The sequence below is a fragment of the Anticarsia gemmatalis genome, chromosome Z (assembly GCF_050436995.1).
Source record: "Anticarsia gemmatalis isolate Benzon Research Colony breed Stoneville strain chromosome Z, ilAntGemm2 primary, whole genome shotgun sequence".
In the NCBI taxonomy this organism is placed as follows: Eukaryota; Metazoa; Arthropoda; class Insecta; order Lepidoptera; family Erebidae; genus Anticarsia; species Anticarsia gemmatalis.
In genome coordinates, this window is record NC_134776.1 from 14,427,470 (window position 1) to 14,448,774 (window position 21,305).

Here is a 21,305-nt window from a genome sequence, read left to right on the forward strand (position 1 = left end):
TATTTATAAATAGTGCATTGAGGTAGAGGGATAATATAGGTAAGGTAGGATAAATAACAAAACATTTATTTATTACAGTGATGACGTATTTATATTTCAAATACTTTTATCTTATGATTAAATTTATAATTTTAGAATTTCTGACATTTACGGCTTGTTTCACCAAAACCAAGTAGTTATTCAGTAAATGAATGTCGCTCCGTATTTTTCTATTGCCTCTTAAATAGAGTTAACAAGCTATTATATAAATAAGTTGTAAGCAACATCACTTGTCAAGTGGTGAAACAGGCACTAAGATAGATAATAATATACGACAGTAACAAGTAAATTTTTAAACAGATAACTTGAAAACTACATACACTTTCTATTATTATTAAGTATTATCTGACCATAACCTACTCATACATCATGTAAATCGGTATGAGAAGATTATAATTAAGTGAGTCATGGACATAAATTAAAGGAATGTAAGTTACAGGTTATGATAGAATCCATATCACAGGGCAAATGTATTTCAATAATTTTCAGTCCAAATATCCCAAAAATAGAGATCTAAAACGATAAAGACGAGAAACTTAAACTCAAAGAGTATTCACTGATAGGAAATAAATCGCTAATGGAATTTAGTACCAGGTGGGATATACGTGAATTACATTAATGTTTTATATAATTTATTATGTACAAAGACTTATTAAGATTGCGAAACTAATTGCACCCACAGAAGGTATTATACAAGAAACGGCAAAGGTCTGTAAAGTCATAAACAAGGAAACGAAAATGAAATCATTAAAGCAAAAGCCAATACTGATAAATTATTACTTAAACAGATCTTTTATTTATAATCGAGAACTTCAGTCTATAAATGGAATGTATTCAGGTAACAGAGATACCTACAAATGTATGTAATAATATTTGTAATAGATAAATTCCTTTACAATAACAGTAAATAATAAAATACTTTGAATCTTTTATAAGGTAGAGACTGGTATATATAATTAATTGATACATTTTCTACTCAAAAATAATACCATAACTGGGTCGATACGTAAGTGAAATATATAGAAAATAGCTGCGAAACATTATTTAGTTAACTCTAACATGGCAACTAATATTTGTACATAATTATATACTTAAAATACTTAAACAGTGTACAGTGCAAGCTTACTGAACAATACCTAATAGGTAGATTGTTTATATATTAAGAGCATAACGCCGAAATAAGTACAAAATTTACTTAAATGTATAGTCATGAACACATTATTGTTTAAATAAATTAAACTAATTATCGTGCGTAAAATCTAGCGCTATACGTGATATGACACAAAAATCCTTAATACTTCGTAACAATATACGTAACATGTACATGTGTTTGATCAAATATTTATTATGAATGTTATATACTTTTTGGCCATTGTCTATGGCCAATAACATAAAATATTCACTTGGGTTGGACGCCAGATAAGGAGATATTCTATTGAAAACATAAATACACAAATAAACAGGTTATAGATATATTAAACGCTGCCACTTAATAGCTTATTACAGATCTATTTGTGGCCGGTCCGCAGTTCGGTCCGCGAGCGGACGATAAAGAACGCGGGCGACGACGATATCTGCACAATAATGCATAATACTACATCATAATTTACATATTATCCGTCACACATATACACTTTGAATACACGTTAAATAACTGAACACAAATTACACACACAAATATAAATTCAATCACAAATGAGATCAATTTTCAGAATGCAATTAGTCAAATAAATATTAAGTACTTAAATTACTTCACGAGATTCATTATAATGGCGAGATTTTAACAGGTAGCTAAATACTGATGCGTAAGGAACTTGGATTTAATGGCCTCTTTAATAAACAATCAAGACACGAAAATAATTTGAAATCACACGTAGGTATTTGTTTATATAAAGTCGATAATATAGTAAATTCCACAGTTACATTTATAATATATTTCAGGAGTCCGGTACTCCGTTTAATTATACTCATAAATGCATTATTATGAAGTTTATTTAAAGATTAAGTACGGAAACTCTTACATCGATTATATATTTCATAATACACATCGAGGTTAAATATTAAACGGCCACCAGAATAATCGTCACATAGCATGCCGTAAAAACAAAATTGCTTTAAAAACATTGAGCAGTAGTTGATATGATAATCGTTGGTCGGTTACTTAATAAATAAAAATACAACAGTCTAATGAACGTGGCATACTTAGTAAACTCATTTCAGATTTAGACAAATACGGTTATTGTTGGAGCTGCTCTTTTACTAAAATTAAACATCGCAGTTGTTTTCTTAATACCGACAGTATTCATTATACATTTTAGATTGAGTTCAGAGGTAACGCTGAACTACACATTTTAATGTTATTATATTGCTTTAAGTTGACATTCTCAATTTTATAAAGCGTGATTTCAACTGGCGAGGCAAGGCCGGAAACGAAGGCAAGGTCGATGGAAATTTCAAAAAGAGATTCGATAGAAGACTAGATTTGAAATATACCTTGAAACTCGCTCTCGCCAGTCGAAAGCACTTTGAAATGTTAATGGTCCGTTTAATAATCCGATACAGTACTAGCATTTCATGAGCACGCGAAATATACATACTATTACATACTTTAACTTATGGGTGAAATTAAACAAATGTTTATGTTTGCTAGCACACTGCGCTAGTCAAACTATTGAGAGCTTGATTAAGTGTGTCTAGTGGTTAAAACGACTGTGGTAAATATATTTTTAAAAGGGTATACATAATATATTTTATCGTTTACTACTAACCTGTAATAATGTGAATGTTTTGAATAAATCAAATTTCTTTACAAATTTTACCTAGTCCGGAGGTAGCTTGTGTTTTTATTTATATATTTTTTTTTATTTATATTGAGGCGGGGGAATGTTAATTAAATTATAATATACTTTTTTATTGTAATAAATATAAATGCACGTATAGAAATACGCGTACGTAGCTCATTTCTATCACAAGACCCTGATGTCCACATTTTTTACAACAGCCTCGTATCCAAACATTAGTATAAATACATAATCATTTATAACACGAATTTTGATTTTATAAATTACTGTTGTGTAAGTAAATTAATCAGCTTTTTCGCTAACTACGTGCACGCCTATGAAATGCTAGAACTGAGTGAGATTCGTTTGATTTAGATTGAGTATTAAATTACAGTAATTTATGGAATTGAGTTAAGAACTTGGAACACATCATGAAGCCGTAAAATGGCTTCGCCTATAAGATTAGAGAGCATCAAGAGTGCTTTTACAAACTTACTGTTATTGCGCATCTTAACTCGCGCCACGTAAACGCTTCAAACGTTCTTTTTCCTGATGATCCACCGGCGGCTCCCGTTCAAATGAAATCATTTCCAAAGCTGTAAAGAATGAAAACTAGGTTATACTACATCAGTTGTTAATTTAAAAAAAAATGCCCGTTGACTTTACGTTCTTGAATTGAGTACATTCAAAAATTTTACAATTACGCATATGTAAAACACAACGATCACAATAGTCTGTGAATAAATTTTGTTTAAAAAACTGATGACGACTGAACACACCAATAGCGTATTCCGCAAGAACTATTTGCCTTCAAGTTGATAGTACCGAACTATAGAAAATCGCGGTACAGTATTTTCGTAATGTTCTATGTATACTTCAGGCAAATTTCACAGCATGTTACCTACTGAAGATTGTGGTAGATATAAGTAGAAGTGTATTCCTCTTACCAATCTCAGTGAGCGTGGGTCTATCATTGAGGAACCGCCAGACGGGCAGGTGTGGTGCCTGGTGCGAGGAGGCGGGGCTCTCCTCACTGATCAGACGGCGGCCCGCCAGCTGCGTGCTCACGTGGCGGCTCAGCAGCGCGCACTTCTCGAAGTTCACGCGATTACCCGCTAACCTGGATAAAATAACCATGTTTATTAATTATTTGTAGGTATAATGTGCATTATTGATGAATGCAAATATGTACTTCAATTGCTATAACTGCAGTTTTATTTATCGCAAGCAGCAATTTTAAAGCCTAGGTATGTAATATATTTTTACATGTATATGACTGTATTGTATTACGCTAGCGTATTATAGCAAAATTATATATAGATTATAGATGGTTCGAATTTCTTCACAAGTTGACAAAGTTACTTTCGCTTCTATCATACAAATATATAAGATTCAGTAATGAATTATGAGAATTATTGAATATAGCCACTAATTTTTTTGCATAAACGCACACACATGATCACACATCAGCAAATTCTTACTAAGAAATACTTTATCATCATCATTATTATTATTCAGTGTTCAAGTATAGTGCCGCACCCATCAGCAGTCTGACAATTCAGACATAAACAGCTCGCCTAATACAAAATTATGGAGGAATAACTGGCTATAAAATATGCGCTTCATGCGCGGCAATACAAAATAACAAGTTACAGTATAGTATGAAAATGGCTAACTCGACTAAGAACTAATTGATCGCATGACTATAATACTATTGATCGCAAAGCAATTGGAGGAATTAAATTTATAAAACACGTGATAAAATCGTCGCCTATATCGCGCAGTGTTACACAATAGTCTTAGTAGTATTATACTTTGTACTTACTTCGATGGAGAGCCTTGGTTAGCGAAGTGTAGGTCTCTGCAAGTAACGGACAGAAGCGGTACTGCCGTTTCGGTGGGTGCAGCTGCTAGCGCGGCGCGGTATCTGAAAGAGACAAATATAAAAATACATCAGTGTAATTTAGATATAAACTATTCATAACTTTGAAGTAAGATGTAGATATAAGTTAGATATAAATTTGCCGTTTTTAAATACATACCTTGCATGGTTTCCGCTAGGCTCTACACAAAGCTCCAACTGCCGCAATTGTTGTCCGCACACTGCCGATGTTCGGCTCCACTGAAACATACACAATTTAATTAAAATGTGTCTTCTTATCTATCATTTAAATACAGAAATATATAATCTAAACTCACAGTTTTCTTTAATCTGGTCACTGGTGACATATTCAGTGCACTTATGATAGCCATAAGCGAGTTAAAGTTGCCAAGATTGAAACATTCTCTAGCTGTCATTACCCATTGCTCAATCACTCGAGCGCGATATTTACTTTTGACCGCCTGGAAAAAGAAAAAACAAGATAAGAAAACATGTAAAAAAGTAAAATATTATAGGCTAATAAAGAAAAATTTAATAATAATTACCTTTATTATGTCAGTGGCTACTAAATAGCTAAGCCTGTTGAACCAGTCAGCATATGCCTCCAAATTTCTCGTGCTCTTTGTCTCTATGTGATGCAGGTTGATTGAACCTTTACCACACGATGACGTCGGTTGCGGAGGCTGTGGTGGGGCAAACGTCTGCACGAACTCTTCAGGCCCAACAAAAGATAGCCTATGCAGTTCTACAATAGTCAATTGATTGGCCAATTCTACTGGAGTTAGTCCCAGAGTTAAGATGTCTCCCTGTAATTAACAAAAATATAGTTTAAAACAAAATCACTTTGATTTTACGAAAGGCACGTTTGTTATATCGTACCTGCGCAAGTTGGTCAACAGATGATACTTGAGGCGTCTCTACTAATGTTGCCTCGTACTGTTCGAGGGCTGTCAGTTTGTCGAGCAGTTTTTCGAGGGTTGTTGACATTTCTACCCTCACTGACGCCATATGATCTGCTGCACACCTGTAATCAAAATAATTACGGTTAAACGAGTAACATATTCATCTACAAAATCAAATTTCTAGGTGCAAAATAAATATGAAAAAAACCGATAAGTATTAAGATATGATTACCTTTGTGTTATACTACGAACAAGAGCCATCACTCGATCGTCACGGAAATCGTAAGGAAACATACTCGTCCACTGGCTTAAAACTCGCACTAGAGAAAACATATCATTTAGTTCTTTTTCTACCAAATCCTTTACTTCTGCTTTACCCTGCAAACAAAAAGACAAATTTTTAGATGTACCTATTTCAGTAGTATAAAAAGCTCTAACATTTTCCAAATTATATGTTTCAATGTACTCACAATCTTTTCATAGTTCTTAAAATAGCGTTTGCAGAGCTTGTTCAGCAATTCATGTGGTTTGACAAACAAACGTGAACATAATAAAAATGTGAATGTAAAGGCTTTGCTGGCTCCAGGCCTTAGCATGTCAACCAATGCCTCTAATGTCGCACTCACTATCTGTCCATCCCTATATTCAACATCTGGTTTTTCTGGACAGTTCACATATGGTAGTGAGCCTAAGTTCTTAACTCCACCGGGTAGTACTGCTGACAACTAAAATAACAAAGGATGCATAAATTTATTGCTTACCACAGCAATAACCATTTTCTAAAATATTAAGTTACTAGCTGACCCGCGCAACTTCGCTTGCGTCATATAAGAGAGAATGGGTCAGAATTTTCCTCGTTTTTTAAACACTTTTTACTGTTACTCTGCTCCTATTGGTCGTAGCGTGATGATATAAAATATGTTTTTTTTTTCACGAAAAATATTCTCAAAATTATTTATATCTCTTAATATAACGAAGTCGCGCTAAGGCATATCCGCCATTAAAACAGTTGCCATGACAACGGAATTTTGTTATTTCAATGTCATTATAATATTGACTATTCGCGACTTAGTTCGCTACTTGAATTTTCCCGGGAAATGCGTCATTTTCCCGGGGTAAAAAGTAGCCTATGTCCTTTCTCGGGTATCAAAATATCTCCATACCAAATTTCATGCAAATTGGTTCAGTAGTTTAGGCGTGATTGAGTAGCAGACAGACAGACAGACAGACAGACAGACAGACAGACAGACAGACAGAGTTACTTTCGCATTTATAATATTAGTATGGATTGTAATATACCTGTGGTCCATCTACTTTCTGGGCAGAAACAAAATTAATCCCACCATTCATTACAATATGTTTGCAAGTGGTCTCTGACATAAATTTGTTCCCCCTTACCATTGAGTAATAATCATCATTCTGGAAACATTTTAAATATTAAAATAACAATATTTGACAAATAAAACAAGTCAAAAAAGCATCCTGTTAATCCTGTCTTTTTAGAGGGTTAGGTGACTCATGTGTGTAATCTTTAAGGCAAGGAATATGGCAGTCAAGAACAAGGATGAAGCAACAATTTCGCAGAGTGTAGCATATGGTAGATACATAATAGCGAGTAGATATAGTTTCAATTTGATATGTAGGCATATAAAATTTGTAATGTACTTACAGATTTATTATGAAACATTTTATTAGTAACACACTGATATACCTTCTACAGTTGACTATTATCTTATAATAATAGATTAATACTATGAGAACAAAAGCCACAGCTATGTCATGTGGTTTTTATTCTAAACAGCATTATAGGTGTAACACTAGACTGTACAACCAACATTATTCAAATGTGCTTATGTAAGGTATTGAATAGCAATAACAATTATTTTATGATGAAACATACCTAAAATGGACTGGCCTATTTAGGCATCACATATTTATTGTTCACTATAAGTTTGGATGTTTATATTACATCTTTGTTTTGTACAGGCATCAGTTTCCTACCTTATAATAGATGTAGTACATCAAAATATTGTAATATTTTCTGATTATTTTATAGATACATGTTTTTAGTTCATAGTGAATAAATGTTAATTACTTTGATTACCTTTACAAGAGTAATTGCAGTGTCATGTTATGTTAAAGTAATATTTTATAATAATTATATAATTTATACAATTCATACATACATTACAATTATGTAAATATATGTTAAGTAAATAAAACAAGTGGGTTTGTCCAGAGCACAGGAGAATAATTAGTATCTGTATCCCTCCGTTTTTGAGATAGATATTGGTTGGTTAGTATTAAACTACCTAATTGTAATCCTGCCAGTATCAATAAAATTGGCTAAGCATAGGTTTAATAGTACGTAGGTAACATAGATCAAGTAGCCAAGAAATCAAGATAAATGTTGCATGTCTGTTCTTGCAGGAAAGGTTCAGTTTTTTCATTTTTGTATAGACAACGGATCAAGTAGGAATGTATAATAACACAAAAAAACATAGGTAGCAGTTGAAACATCTACATTAAACTTACATCATAGTAAGAAAGCCCCGTGCCATGCAGGAGAGCCGAGTCAGGAGGTAGCGGAGCAAGATCAGTGGGTGGCGGAGGCACAGGTGCCGGTTCTGTAGGTGCTGGGGGCACTTTGATATTACAGCCACTACATGAGGCTTCATTCAGTTTACTCGCGTAGTAATACATAGCCATTCAATTCCTCAATGACAACTTACGCTAAAGGCTTCTATTGAAGCTGCTGGCAGGTTTTAAGTAAAGGAACCCATTGAATAATCTGGAATTCAGTCAAATATTTTTGATTGAAACTTATGGGCTTGATAATAAATAATATATATTTGCATATGAAAAAGAAAATTGTTGGCTGTTCAGATTAATAATATGACATGTCTTAGGCATTGACCTAACAAAACATAGGTACACAAAACATACGTACCCACAACATACGTATTTTCTTTGAACACCTCAAGAAAACGATGAAAGAAAGACGAAAGGTCGGACTTACATTTAACCAAAAATGAAGATGAAATTAATGCCCGATTTCATGACTGATATTTTAATAATAAAAATACAAAAAACAACGTACAATATTGAGTAAGGCTTTCGTTCGGTAACTATTCTAACATAAAGCGTTCGATATAGGTCTGCCCAGTGCGAATTTAAATGGAATCTGACTGTTTAATAATTATGCAAAAATATAATTTACTGAAATATTTATCGTTTTATCGAAAACAGGTAGTCGTTGGGTATCTTTTTGTCCTTTCCAAAAGTTATCGATAGAATTGACAGAAGCGAAAGGTGAAAGTTGCTTTCTGCATGAAATATTGGTTTGATACATACCTTACGAGAAGCTTTTTTTTAGTTTAATTAAATTTACAAAAACTATGATCAAATAGTACCGCACACATAACACAATTTAGGGTGTTTTAATTAATAAATCCAAAAATAAAACGCAAAATAGCGCCAATCACACAATCACAATCAAATCATAGACTAAATATGTTTTGTTTTTTTTACTCCATCTAGGTAAGTATTGGCCAAGGCTTTGAGTAGAAAGCCTAGTAAGTTAACAAAATTAACATTCAATTGTTATTTATATTAAATACTTTAAAAGAAATAATTAAATACACAATTGTTGTTTGTAAATTTTATTACAAATTCGTTACTTTACATGCAAAGGCATTCCTATATAATCTATGGTAGCACCTTTATGGTAACAACACCAATTGACGTCATCAACTATTGATTTTGGCGGGTAATTTAAATTGGTTGTTTATATTCAATTTATGTAAGTTTAATTTCTTCGCATTCATTAAACTTTATTATATGATATTCGTATAATACCTATTGTGTACCTAACTCAGAAAAAAGTATAACTATAAATACAGCAGGTTGTTTATTTCTTAAATAAATGCACATTTCATTTTGAAATTGTATTACTTACTACAAAAAAAAAATAGAGCACTTAGGAACAAGTATTAAAGTACCTAGTACTTTAATGCCAACAGAAGTCTATAAAAATTGGGCTCAGAACAATGGTATTCCATAGAGGCAGTAAAAGCTCGTATTTCGGATTAGAATATACACAGAGACCACCAATATCTAACAACTTGTAAGCACCTATGTAAAATTATAACAGACGAAGACACTAACTTCATTGTAAAAAAAACCCGGTCAAGTGCGAGTTAGACTCGCGTGAAGAGTTTTCTGCAGAACGCTTTGTCTAGCAGGTTTTTTTTAATACTTATGAAAATATAGGCGCAACGTTACGATAGACAAACAATATTTTATTAAGCTAAAGATGGACGTTTTTAACTTTGCGGCTCTGATACTTGTAATAAAACACAGTTCTTCGCCTTTTCAGTTTGCTTTGTTGGCTATAAACAGTCTGCAATAAACGAATTTTCATGCATTTTTCACCAATGAGGGTTTTGTGGGAGTTAGCTGATCTGAAAGAAAAGATGGGGCGATTGGATGATTGATTAACAAGTCATTAGAATAATAATATCGCGATGCCAATGGATTTCGGTGTCCGAAATCCAGAATATTGTTTTCCGGGTTTGCTAGATAAACTTATGATTAAATTATTGACGAATACCGGTAGATACCCAAGTGATGCCTAAACTACTATAAAAACTTACTATTCAAATTATGGGATCCTAAAAAACTCCATAATAAAATCCAGGATCCATCAGTGTCCGTAATTATTCGTTCCTATAACCTTTACTAGATGGCGTAAGCAGTAGGTCTAGGTATGAAGTAAAACTTGCATTAATGTAAGGTAAAATATTAATAATTTTCTTCGTACATAGCCTACATATCTAAACTGGGAATTAGTTTCGTTATAACTTTATAATTAGTGATAAATAGCTCTTTAAAAGAAGAGGTGTAAGTACTCATAGGAAATTGCATTTGTAGCGCGATTTACTATCGACTTGCAAGCTGACAAAACTACGAAGTAAGTTATAAAATCGGGTATAATTTAACACGGAAACATAACTAACCCTTTCAAAACTCTACCAAGACCAGTAAATAACTCTTAAAAGTAAAAAAGGTTTACTTAAAAGTAAGTACCACCTTTGTTGTGATAACAAAACTTTGTTTTCTTAACTGTCATCAGTTTCCATAGTGATCAGAAAACTGTTTACCATTGTTATTGTATCGATTGTACTGTCGTACATTTGTGTAAAGTGGAATCTTATTATTTTATTATAAAGATGTTTCGCGTTTGACCAAAATAATGTCGAATGGGAATAATCACAAAATAAGAAACCCCGCAACTATCCTGCCGGCTTTAGAGACCCTGCAACGAAATGTTAAAGCTGTGCCAACATACTACTCCAGGTAAAATACCTTTACACAAAATCATTTAAAATCCTCTCTGTCTAAATTATCTATACTAATCTATACTAATATTATAAAGCTGAAGAGTTAGTTTGTTTGAACTCAGGAAATACTGGGCCGATTTGAAAAATTCTTTCAGTGCTAGATAGACCATTTATCGACGAAGGCTTTAGGCTATATAACATCACGCTACGGCCATTAGGAGCGAAGTAGCAACGAAAAATTTTACAAAAACGGGGAACATTATGTCCCATTCTCTCTTATGTGGCGCAAGCGAAGTTGCGCGGGACAGCTAGTTGATACTAAAACGAGCAAATCGACAGAGTCAAGCTCCTTACCCCTCGTACCCTAACTCGACAAATTATACCTACTTATTATTATGACTTCTAGAAATTCTTATTTGGTAAGAAAAACCTAGTTATTTAACTGCCGCAGTAACCTATAAGTTCTATGAAAATGAATCGCACATAATACTTACCAGGCACCATCCTACATTTCGCTTAAGCTATTGGTACTATTAATTCCATATTTTAAGTACGATGTATGTTATATACTAATACTTGGAACTTTTAAAATACTAAGACACATTATAAGTAGGAAGCATTACTTATTCGCCCCATACTTGGTAGGTACGTATCTCAAGCGCGCTTGCAGCATCTTGAAATATAGATATTTCAAACTTATCACCACACAATACAATAGTGTACTCAAGACAGCAGATAGGTACTTAATTTATTGTGTTTATATCTGTTTCAGAAAGCCGCGAGAGGTCCCTTTTCACTTCCCGCATAAAAAGTTGTTGGAAAAAATTGAATATGTGAAAAAGGAACCCGAGCCTTTGGTAAGAATTATTTTCTGCTCTTTCAATTAGTACGTAATTTTGAATTGATGAGCACTGTCGATAAATCACGGTAAAATTATAGTATCTACAGTTATAATACTCAACTCGCTTTTTGTATAAAAAAAAACAAACCAAAACTGTTTAAAAGTTTATCTGAAACCTGTTAAATGTTTATTGCAAATTCGTATTATACGTAGGTACTTGATTGTGTACCAAGCAGATTATCATTATTTAGTTCATCGAATTCCATTGAGTATTAAATTTAAAACAGTTAATCTTTTTTACTAGTTAATCCATGTTTGAGTCTGGAATAACGATTTTTATTAAAATACACTATTACGTTTAAAGTGTATTTCTTCGAAACACAAAACAATTATAATATTTATATAATAATATTCTATATTCACGATTAATATTATTTTCAGACTGGCTTCACTGAAGCCCAGGAACAACGTTTTAAACGTGAAAGAAAACCACAAAAATTAGAACCTTTAGAAGAGTCAACAAGTAAGTGCACATTTTAAAACTAAATTAACGAATACAAAAAGTTGAAGACGTAAATATATTTTTACACCGTGCAGTTAGAGCATAAAAGGCACATAATACGATAAAATTAACTTCCGACCACTCTACCACTAAAACACTTTTTTTCGCGGAGAGTGCAACCTCAATAAAAATGCTCTACCTACGGTAAATCCAAAGCACAATATGAAAATATATAAAAGTCTAGTAAATGCGCCCCTATTGCATGGATATTACAACAGAAGGTTTTATTAGAAAATATTATGTGCCTGTTGAAACGCTTGGTATACTAGGATTCTCTGTCTGGTAGTATAATGTATGTTTAGTTGGATAAACCTACTTGCGAATAAATACTAATCAGTTTATTATTACGTAGCTTCATCATGTTCAAACCTAGCTTAAAAGCCTTTAAATACTAGCATGTATAACACTTATGTATCTATTTGTAAATCAACACATTATTATCACTATTACTGCGGTTATTCCACGATAACCAACGTGTTTAGCAGACAATTACACAAGTAATTATCGAACAATTAATCAGTATATTAACGGTTCGCTTGCCTGAATTGCATGTCTATTCTATAGATTTGATGAGTTCGATTCAGGTATGATGCATTGGGAATACCAGTAGCTACATATTAATACCTAAATACCATGAAATTATTTGTGCGAAATATCACTAATTCGCTTGCTTGCAAATATGTTGTGCTATACTTATAAATCGTGGAAGGAACAGGTGGTCAATCAAATTAAACATGCAAAACGTAACCTTAATCCGGATTCCGACAAAATTGGGGTGCATACCACTTTGTTAAGACCTAGTCCATATATTTGGCCTTCAATCGGCGAGATTAAGCATACCTGCCCATCATTGCACAAAACATCTGCCCAGTTTCTGCAAATGTAAAATATTAATTATTTTATGACATTTTATTTAGCACAAATCAGGAAGAGGAAAAAGCTTAAAATTCATGAAGGAAGGCACAGTTCTGACGATAAGGAATATACTACGATAGATCCACTGAAAGTGAAACCAGTGGTGGCGTCACAAAAGGAGGTTATAGACTATGTAAAAACTAATCCCTCCTGCGGCTTCTTGTACATGATATATGCTGTCCACCCACAGAATGTTTATTTCACACCTTATTATCTCAAGTAAGTAACGTCGAAGTCTATGAACAATGCTCCTTTCAATATAGTTAAGTATGCGGAATAATTGAATGTTTGCATGTAAACTGGATAAAATTAAATCATTATCTGGTATTAAATGTGTTCGGTAGCAACGTAATTAATACCGCAGCTTTGTGTGGTTTTCTCATCAGAACGAGGGAAGGCGTAACAATTGATGCAAATTGTGCACATAATTACACTGTGATCGATATTATGCTTTAATATCGGAGCTTTTTTATGTAAAACTCCGAAAGTACATCAGTAGTTTGTAAATAATACACATTTGTTATTATTACACATCTATATTATAAACGTTTTACAGAGTGGTGCCCTACGAAGGAATCGACAAAAAGAATTATTTTACAATCAGTCCTTGTGGGGTTACTCACTATTCAAATGAGATGGTTTTCACTAAACTTCCGGCTTGGGAGCAGGAGTACACGATTTTCGTCAAATTAACTGACGTAAGGGATAATAAATTAATAAGTAATTAACCATAAATTACGTTTGTGAGAATAGTACGAATGCATCTTTTGTTTCAGATTAAATTCTTTAGAGTGTACAGGTACTGGAAAGCATTTTACGTTTGGAGAAAATCCATCATATTCCGGAAGTACACTAAGCTCCGCACGAAAATTGCAAAGAATCTTTTTATTTTAACGCCTGTGTTGGGCAAAGCTCTGCTAAGCATTCAGTCGATGTGTTGTGAAATGTACATGAAAACATTTGCTGATCTGAGCAGAGATATGGACACGGCATTCTTTTACTTTATTGAAGTTCAGGTGTGGAATTACAACTTTTCTTAATTTAGATCGGTTATTTTAGATGGTATAATAATGTCCATGCTTTATTTTTGTTGCGATGATTGATATAGGCAATGACTATAGTTCTTGTAGAACTGAAACGCTACATTAACTCTAAGAAAAACGTATAGGTACTATATACTTTCTTTATCACTGATAAAGGGTATATAATGATTGTGCATACACATAAAGTAATTTTATCATTATTTGGTTAGTGATTGACTCCTATGTAAAAATAATATTAATAGTTGCGCTACTTTTGCTTGGCCGAGCAGGTAGACTTAATAAGAGGCTTATTTGTTTGCTTTGAAATCTTTACGTAATCCTTATTATTATATGCATTTGCGTCTATACTGTAATACTTTTTACAGATGAAACGTATAGAATACATTCGTGAAAAACTGATAGAGTTTCGTACAGTGGTGTTGGATATAATCACACAGGCTTGTCACACGGCTCTGTACCTGCAAGGGTTTGTGTTCGACGACAGGAACATACCGCCCTTCCAGATCATCAGGGGCAAGCCCACAGGAGGAATGTCTTACACCGAGAAAGCAAATAAAAGGAAATACTGCGAAAGACTCGCTTGGTACTAAACAATAGCGACGGTTTCAATACTATATTTTCAGATAGGAATTAACCTAATTAGAGAGAAATAAGACTATGTTGTTTAGTAACCAAATAATTCTATTTCTATCCGAAGATATGTTATTGAAACCGGCCGTTATTGAAGCATTTTTCTAGTCTACATTTAGCGCGCTCCGATGAACCCCTATGATGAGGTTGTATAATTCTAAAAGTGGCGTGTGTTTGTGAGCAAACTACATTTTGACCATTCTTGCAATATCGATCGGATGAAACTGTGTCGTATAGAGTGTACAGTCAGATTGTAGCTATTTCCCGAAGCATGTGTCGTGTGCATTAGTACGTTTTCACTTATTACTGTATTTTCGTAGAACATTGACACATTTACGTGAAAGCGCCTTATGACGTTAGCTTCTATATTTTGAACATTCCGACTAAGATGTTCACTTTCAAAGCTTTTAGATGTATTTGACATTTGATGATATTAATTTTCAGTTTCATAAAGTTATCAGATTATATGACAAATTACATGTTATATCGATTAACGAAGAAATCTAATGGTATGATGGCGGATATGCTTCGTATACATATTGGTTTTACACCCGACGAAGAAACATTGCTCAGGCTTGAAGTAGATGAAGTACTTGAATCGTATCCTCGACAAATTGATAGATGCAAGGTCTGTATACACTTGTCTCATTTAATTATTTATCTCTATATAAACCTGTAGCACGCAAATAGGAGCAGAGGTTTTTTTAATAAAGGATGACTTACCCTAATTACAAAAGTAAGTAAAGGTTTGTTTTAGATCTATATTTCGATCAATAGTATCACATTGATCACTTAGAATTGAACCAACGATTTCTACAACGTGAACTTAGCGATTGAGCTAATACTAGATTCAGAGCCTTGACGAATCTGATTTCTGATAAGAACATTTTGAAAACTGCGCTGGTATTATACTCTTTACGGCAGTTTTTCCGCGTAATTATCAATTTTCAAGTGCGGTCACTTGAATAAAAAAATGCATAACGACGTTAACTTTTCGTGTAGTTTTTCACGATTTTCAACATGTGTTATGAAGACTTAGTGCCTATATTAACTTATTTTCTTTTTTCTATCTTTTGATGATCTTAAACCCAGTTATACAGAAATCTACCATGGTTCCCCTTTCACTCACCGATAAAAGTTCTGAAGGTCGTCTAAGGACACCAGTTGGGTCTAGAGAAATCGGTACGGCGTGAAAATTAGATACGCATTTTCGTTTTTTGACATATGTAAAGATCTACAACAACTCTGACCTGAATCTCTGTGAGTCAAGATTTTCGAGTGGATTAGTGCAAACAAATACTTGAAAAATCCATTGTTTAATCTAAAATCTATGCACATAAATATATGAAAATAAGCTAAAGTCGACTTTATGGGTTTTTTCGTACGTGGTTTTTCATCGTACGAAAAATTACATCATAAATAAGAATACTTGAAACTTGATAGAGTAGTTTTTACTCAAATATTTACCGTTTTTCATAGATAGGCTAAAAATATAAGCAGTGACCCACGTATTACATCCGATTTTAAACAAAGTTACTTGTTTTATTCCCTACTATTATGTTGTACGAGTATGTAGCGATTTTTATTCGCTTACGATCTTACCTCTATTTATAAAGTCTATCTAAAGGAAGATCGTATCGACTTTCTGTTATAAACTACCTAGTCATTATCGAAGTTTCATATTATCTTACGTGCTGTGTAATTTTCACACACCTATGAGTAAACATTGTAAAGAACACAAGGTTTCCAAGGTTCGAACAATTATTTTCTATAATGAAATGTAAAAAGTTCTGAAGTTTTACATGATTGTTATCGAATTAGTATAATGAAACTTTTTACCTGAGTTGAATCGATGTATCGGCGCATAGGTAAAAAAATTACAAGGTGTTTCATGGTTTACCTTCTGTATATGAAATCTCCGAAATTGTATAATTATTTGTCTAGAGTTTCTATTGTGCGTTAATTTGGCCAAACTATTCAATTTCTCGTTTATAAATTCAGAATTTTATTCCTAGTAGGTATAAACATTAGAATGTTAAGTAAGCTCATTATGGATACTGACGTTTTCTACGTGTTACAGTGGGCGTTGTTCCAAGTAGACGCATACATTAAACCTAATGGGGAGGTTGATTTAAATCCCAGTGAGAAAATTATGTCAACATACTTGGAGAAAATAACTAGTTACTGGGACGAATATGTGCGCACGTTTCACAACTTCCTTAACGAAGAGACTTTGCAAATATTTGTGCAACCCACTATCATGGGTAAGCCTGTGGATTGGTCCGCGGGAGTTTCGCCTAATCTATACTTTTTAATGAATCAAGACAAAAGTATGTTGGACGACATTATGTTCATACCTCATGCTATAAAACACGGGTTCGAATGCGTTTGGAAGTTTATGCGACGAATGCAAGGGTTCATGGACAATTATCGCGAAGCTTGTTCGATGGACACTAACTCTATTAGAACTGAGAGAGACACGAACGCGTTCAAGATATTATGCGATCGTCTCGTGAAACAAATGGAATATATAGAAGAAGTAGTGAGCTACCAACCCTTGGGTATAATATTTTTGTGTCTGCTGCCTTTCCAAGAACTGTTTAGGCCTCAGCCGAGAAAACTGTTTGATGTCGTGGCTGTTACTACACCTGAGTAAGTAGCCTATAATATTTGAACCTTATGTACAGATCTCTCGGTTTTAATAGTTACACACCTAATTCACTTCCCAAAATGGCGAAAAAGAATTACTGTAACACCTACCTACACCAGAAATCTCCAAGTGCCTGAACATTGTCGAAGACCCCTAGCACTGAAACCAGACTAACGGATGTTTATCTGCGCTGAAATCAATGTCCAATTGGAATATACCTACCTATCTGTTATATTTTATGGTAACAATGTAAAACTTACTTGCAGTATCGGTCACGATTGCATAGTGGAGATCGTAGAAGGTATTGAGTTGATAAACGACGATATAGTCAAAGAGCCAGAGACAGCGGCCGAGCTGGTCGCATTCAACTCCTTGTTGGACGGCCTGGAGTCCCGCGTGGCCTTCCTTGAAGAGAGGCTGGAGTATCTGAGAGAACTCTACGATGTTATGGGAGAGTTCAATATAGCTATACCACCTGATGACATGACTGATTATTTAGGTTTGTCATGATAATATATTGCTATTTTTTTATAATAACTTCATCATGCGATTAAAAATTAAATGATACCTCATTTGCTTACCCGACGTTTTGAATCGATTTGCATCGTCCGTAGTCACGGGCTGACTGATAAGATATCGTAAACCTTTAATTTTCAATCGCGTTTAAGACCCCTTGCTTTCTAATAGTATGCGTACAAGTTGCTAGAGTTTAAAATTCATTCTTGTCTTACCCAAAGATGGGTTGCGTGAAATACGTTTCGCTATTCACGATTTAGTGGCGAGTTATCACCAAATATCGAACTGCCAATCTCTAAGTTATTGTTAAAACTATTCTATTATACTGTTGAAAAACCTAATAATACTTTGCCCGATCCAGGTACGAAGCCTCGTGATTGGTAGTTGAAAACACAATCAATCAAATCACAAAGGCATAAAATAGAATTATAAAATATGTTATTGCATAAATGTAGGTTAAGAACTTCTTTCAAAGAAGACGTTTTATAAAATAAAATATGCTAATATAAAGGTTGAATCTGTTACGTTTTCTTCATAAGCTTGCAATTTTATAAGTGAAAGGAATCATTGGAAGTCTATTTTTGTAACATAAAATTGACGTCTATTTCTTTGCGACGACAACTTATAAGTCAGTCTGCAATATTTTCTTCACTATCTTTGACTGTGTCGCCTTCACATCGAGTGCTTTTAGTTATTTGTATTTATTGTAGTGAAAGAATTCTACTCCTTTGACATGAACTAGTGACGCTGTTCGTGATCAAACCTTTATTTGAAATGTTGTAGCAAGAGCCTTTCTAGAGTATTTTGATGTTGCTCCAAGACTGCTTTTGTGATTTGGGCGGCAGTGTCGAGCTTACAATATCCCCTACTCCTACTCTAATTACTACGTGGTCTCGGTTTCGATTACCTGGTAGTCAGTTAAAATTATTATTAGAATATTCTCTATCTCTCCATATGATAGTCCAAAGTTTATTAATGTGGCTTTTGGCTTATTACATAGGGCTAACATTTGTATAGCGAAGAGCGGGTGTATTATACACACCTCTGCCACTAGCTTTGAGTAAAACAGATAGATGTCATAAATAAGTATACATTAAAAGAAAGTAGGCAGACACTTAGATCTGTATTAATGTTATTTGTTCTGTTTTTCAGGATTAAGCGTAGCATTAGGAACTCTACGAACTAACGTAGACGCAAGACTTGAGACACGGAGCAAGCTTGCAGGATTGTTCGCCAGTCAGATTGGCAAGGACATCATGGATCTGATGATGGATGTTAATAAACTGAGAGATGAAGTCGCTGTAAGGATTAAACAATTCTTATATTTTATTATTTGTATTACAATTCTAACGATATAAAAAACGATATAAACTTATAACATCTATTATCTATAAGTATATCGCGTCTATCTCTGTTATTCTGTTGCTACTAATCCACTAAGCTACTAATCGGAGAGATCGATTTTAATGTAGTTTTCTGTTTCTTATCTGAACGTGATCGAGAAGATTCTAAGCTATAATTTTTTATATCTATTTATTTACAAACAGATGGAATATGATTGTTTATCAACTACGTCCGTCGGTATACTTTTACAATAGATGAAACTAGGCCTCTTCGGTAAATATAATAGGAAAAGTAATTACACTTTGGCCTCGTTAAGTAAATATCAATGTATTTATTGGGGCTCTTACCGAAATCTCACATGTACCGTGTTGTTTGTTAGCAACCGTGGCTGTACGATGAAAAGTCAGATATCGAGAAGGTGTTGGAAACGTTAGCTGATCTGCAAGAGAAACTACAAGCTTGTTCTACGAGGGAAAAGCAAATTAAAGAGTGGCAGAAATTATTCAAGGTATTAAGATTAATACGTCACTTAAATGAATCGCTTTAAAGACCTTCATTGCATGTTGTAGATATAATAATATGTAAGTATAATTATAGTTGTATCGTAAGTAGTCAATCTAGTGTCAAAGTTGTACATGCCTTTAGGTCATACGAAAGGCATTTGACATGATTTAACGACTGTTATCAATTGACAACAAATGAGGCCGACTTTTTCCGCCCTAAAATGGGTTTTTCTGTAAAATTAAGGCTTTACTGACTACGGCTATGACTGCCTCCAAGTATAATATGAGGTGATATTAAATAAGTGCATTAGAAAATCAACCTAAATTAAACGACAGTGAAAATAGTCTTTACAAAGTATTTATTTACGATTACAATGTTAACTTTCGCTCGTAATTCTGCGAAGACATTGTACAAAACATAATAAACACATACAGATGCCACCGGCGAGATTGGAGACCCTGGACGAAGCTATAAACGACGTCAAACTCAGACAACTGCTGTGGCAATCGTCGCAGGAATGGAACGATATGTTTACATCATGGTAAAGTATACCGTCAATTTTTTTTTACTATTTAAGCCTGCCTCAAAGAATGACTGTGACACAAAAACCTTTCCCGTAGCCTGAGCCCTCTGTGGCCTATATACTGGTCTTCATTCTAGGACCGCGTCTAGTTCGTCCGTCTATTATTAATTATTGTTTAATTATTGATATTTTATAATATGACACTTATGTCACCTAAATGTATCAGCAAATACAATGAGATTCACCCCCCGTTCCTCCCCATTCTCTCTCTTTAGAAAGATAACTTTTTAAAGAGAGAAGAAAGGGCCTATGTTAACCTGAAACTTGGTAGTAGGCGTGCTTCAGGCTACCATCATCATACCAAAACAATGGTAAAATTTGTCCAACCCGTTAATCGAACGCGAAACTTAATCACAAAAAACTACCGCTCTTGTTTTTGAAAGCTTTATTGTTTGCCGTTCGTATTGGTTTTATTTTTTTCATGGAAAATACTATACAATTTTCGGTTATTTTCGGTTCCATACAGGTATGAAGCTCCATTCAATACATTGGATATTGATGAAATACAAACAACTACAATAAATTTTGGAAAGATATTCAACCAGTTGGACAAAGGAGTGCCTCCGAATAAAATCGTTCCAAAGTGTAAAGCCACTATTGACATTATAAAAGACAAAGTAAGTCACAACCTATATATGTGTATTCAGCTTCATATAATAGTGAAAAATAAGTCCTCAATTCCATCATCGTATTATACGTATGCAAGAGATTGAAAATTACGAAGTGGTACTTCGCTTAATTGGAATGCAACAATAATCCGTCCCGTGCTATT

The 21,305-nt window shown here is 33.8% G+C and overlaps 2 protein-coding genes across 2 annotated transcripts in view; one reads left to right on the forward strand and one right to left on the reverse strand.

Moving 5' to 3' along the window:
- Window positions 1-70: 70 nt before the first annotated feature.
- Window positions 71-9,098, reverse strand: LOC142986421 (ras-GEF domain-containing family member 1B-like). The gene is made up of 12 exons (XM_076134921.1): window positions 8,958-9,098; window positions 8,139-8,394; window positions 6,903-7,022; window positions 6,074-6,328; window positions 5,836-5,981; window positions 5,581-5,725; window positions 5,247-5,507; window positions 5,019-5,162; window positions 4,862-4,941; window positions 4,645-4,746; window positions 3,767-3,939; window positions 71-3,415 (listed from the first exon to the last, which is right to left on the reverse strand). Exons 2-12 carry the CDS (start codon window positions 8,310-8,312, stop codon window positions 3,330-3,332), a joined length of 1,686 nt encoding a protein of 561 aa, XP_075991036.1. The 5' UTR covers window positions 8,313-8,394; window positions 8,958-9,098; the 3' UTR covers window positions 71-3,329.
- A 1,746-nt stretch (window positions 9,099-10,844) lies between these two features.
- Window positions 10,845-21,305, forward strand: part of Dhc16F (Dynein heavy chain at 16F) — a 61,419-nt gene continuing 50,958 nt past the window's right edge. Inside the window, exons 1-14 of the mRNA XM_076134693.1 lie at window positions 10,845-10,961; window positions 11,718-11,802; window positions 12,228-12,309; window positions 13,266-13,482; window positions 13,820-13,961; window positions 14,040-14,279; window positions 14,672-14,889; window positions 15,381-15,564; window positions 17,017-17,588; window positions 17,853-18,085; window positions 19,255-19,403; window positions 19,826-19,954; window positions 20,385-20,491; window positions 21,000-21,150. Coding sequence (XP_075990808.1) covers window positions 10,858-10,961; window positions 11,718-11,802; window positions 12,228-12,309; window positions 13,266-13,482; window positions 13,820-13,961; window positions 14,040-14,279; window positions 14,672-14,889; window positions 15,381-15,564; window positions 17,017-17,588; window positions 17,853-18,085; window positions 19,255-19,403; window positions 19,826-19,954; window positions 20,385-20,491; window positions 21,000-21,150 — 2,613 coding nt within the window. The 5' untranslated portion in view covers window positions 10,845-10,857. The remainder of the gene's footprint in view (window positions 10,962-11,717; window positions 11,803-12,227; window positions 12,310-13,265; window positions 13,483-13,819; window positions 13,962-14,039; window positions 14,280-14,671; window positions 14,890-15,380; window positions 15,565-17,016; window positions 17,589-17,852; window positions 18,086-19,254; window positions 19,404-19,825; window positions 19,955-20,384; window positions 20,492-20,999; window positions 21,151-21,305) is intronic.

Excerpts from the sequence above, each read along its gene's own strand:
- LOC142986421 (XM_076134921.1), bottom strand. The coding sequence starts at position 8,312 with ATGGCTATGTATTACTACGCGAGTAAACTGAATGAAGCCTCATGTAGT. Across the intron at positions 6,329-6,902 it reads AGAAAGTAGATGGACCACAG|TTGTCAGCAGTACTACCCGG; the intron begins GTATATTACAAT and ends TTGTTATTTTAG. Across the intron at positions 5,163-5,246 it reads TAGCCACTGACATAATAAAG|GCGGTCAAAAGTAAATATCG; the intron begins GTAATTATTATT and ends TTCTTTTTCCAG.